This window comes from Carlito syrichta, unplaced genomic scaffold (genome assembly GCF_000164805.1).
Source record: "Carlito syrichta isolate Samal-C Ts95f unplaced genomic scaffold, Tarsius_syrichta-2.0.1 Scaffold302820, whole genome shotgun sequence".
NCBI classification, from domain to species: Eukaryota; Metazoa; Chordata; class Mammalia; order Primates; family Tarsiidae; genus Carlito; species Carlito syrichta.
Genome location: NW_007246916.1, coordinates 86251 through 88500, shown reverse-complemented (window position 1 = coordinate 88500; position 2250 = coordinate 86251). Strand labels below are relative to the sequence as shown.

The 2250-nt window shown below is 46.8% G+C and overlaps 1 protein-coding gene across 1 annotated transcript in view; it reads left to right on the top strand.

The window, feature by feature from the left end:
• BIN2 (bridging integrator 2) overlaps positions 1-2250 on the top strand; it is a 47423-nt gene that overhangs the window by 19579 nt on the left and 25594 nt on the right. The window contains exons 7-8 of the mRNA XM_021711874.1: positions 701-808; positions 1132-1217. Coding sequence (XP_021567549.1) covers positions 701-808; positions 1132-1217 — 194 coding nt within the window. The remainder of the gene's footprint in view (positions 1-700; positions 809-1131; positions 1218-2250) is intronic.

Here is a 2250-nt window from a genome sequence, read left to right as displayed (position 1 = left end):
CCTGTAGTTCCAGCTACTTGGAAGGCTGAGGTGGAAGGATCGCTGGAGCCCAGCAGGTCGAGGTTGCGGTGGCCGGGAGTGGCCACTGCACTCCAGTCTGGGCGACAGTGGGACTCCAACTCAAAAAAAAAAAGGCTCATAGGAAATACTTTAAAAAATTTCTTTTTAAGTTGGGGTCTCACTCTGTCACCTAGGCGGGAGTGCAGCATCATAAGCATGGCTCACGGCAGCCTTGACCTCCTGAGCTCAGATGATCCTTCTGCCTTAGCCTCCTGAGTAGCTAGGACTACAGGTGCATGCCACCATGCCTGGCTACTTTTTAAAAAAATTTTTTGTAGGGACGAGGTCTTGCTGTGTTGTCTAGGCTAGTCTTCAACTGCTTAAGCAGTTCTCCTGCCTCAGCCTCACGAAGTGCTAGGATTATAGGTGTGAACCACCATGCCTGACCAAGAAATATTAAAATTTAATATTTAATAATATTTTTCCATGTGTTCTGTAGGACTTCCCCTTATTCTGTCTCCTCCTGGGAATCCCCATTCTTCCTGGATAGTGAGCGAGACCCCCTTGGACACAAAACCCTGTCAGAAAGTGAAATTTGATAATAGGACCCAGAAATCTTGCCTCTTTGCTTAGTACTCTTGCCTACATCTTGGCCACTGAAAAGTGAGTGTCCATGTCCCTTCTCATCACCCTGGATTAGGAGAGAATTGCCAAGCGGGGCCGGAAACTCGTGGACTATGACAGTGCCCGACACCATCTGGAGACGGTACAGAACACCAAGAAGAAAGATGAGACCAAGACTGCCAAGGTAAGAACAAAACAAAACACAACAAAAACCTGGTTAAACCCTCTTGTTTGCCCACCCCCATAGTGGTAGCAGGTGACTGGGCCAAGATGGGCTTGAGAAATGAGAAAGTCAGCAACCAGTATCCTGAAGGAAAGCCTATTTCTTCTGTCACTGATGGTATAAGGATAGTTAGAGTCTTGAGACTGGGGAGGGCATGGGTCTGGGGAAGGAGAGGCACGGCTCCGGGTAAACCTTGTCCCTGAGAAAATGCAGAGAACAGAAGATGCAGTCTCTAGTCCCAGGTTCTGGATTGATGGGGATTGTCCGGTCTCTTTACCACCTAGGCAGAGGAAGAGTTCAACAAAGCCCAGGCTGTGTTTGAAGACCTGAACCAGGAACTACTGGAGGAGCTTCCGATTCTTTATAACAGGTAATGACTGAGAGTCAGGAACGGGTTGGTCTCCTGACAGCCCAAATATGGCACCTCAAGACAAGAACCCTGGTCCAAGAGGGGCATGCAGTCTCAACCCTGCCACCAACGTGCTGTGTGATAGTAGGCAAGCCGGTCATCTCTCTACCCCAGTTTCTTTATCTGCAATACAGAGACAACCATCCTTGCACTGCCAGCTTTTCTAGGTTTGAAGAAGAGATGCTTTTTGGATAAGGAGAGATCTTGGCAAGCCAAGCGCTGTGATCATGCATACAAGGGGTATTTGCTTTCACACTCAGATGTGTATAGTGTTAAGCAAGCTTCATTTATAAACATCCAGATTTACCTAGAAGACAAATAATGGGATGATTATTTGCATTAATGACGGTGTCTTTGCATCACAGTAGAGAGAAAAGTTTTAGATTTAAATTTCTCACATTTGGCTGGGCTCGGTGGCTCAGCCTGTAATCCCAGCACTTTGAGAGGCTGAGGTGAGTGAATTGCCTGAGCCCGTGGGTTCAAGACCCACCTGGGCAACTTGGTGAGACCTCATCTCTACAATAAATAAAAATAAAAAAAATTAGCCGGGCGTGGTAGCGCGCGCCTGTAGTTCCAGCTACTTGGAAGGCTGAGGCAGAAGGATCACCAGAGCCGAGCAGGTTGAGGCTACAGTGGCCAGGAGCATGCCACTGCACTCCAGTCTGGGCGACAAAGTGAGACTCCAACTCAAAAAAAATAAAATAGAATAAAATAAAAAATTAATTTCCCACATTCAAAGAGAAATCTGAGCATAATCTTCATTTGTATTCTATTTTCATTGTACAAGATATACTTGAATGCTGTTGCATTTCAGAGTATTTTGTATTGTCACTTAATATTAGCCAGTCGGGTTTGGTGGCTCAGCCTTGTAATACCACACCGTGGGAGGCTGAAGTGAGTGGATTGCCTGAGCTCTCAGGTTCGAGACCCGCCGGGGCAACTTGGTGAGACCTCATCTCTACAATAAATCAAAAAACTAGCTGGGCGTGGTAGC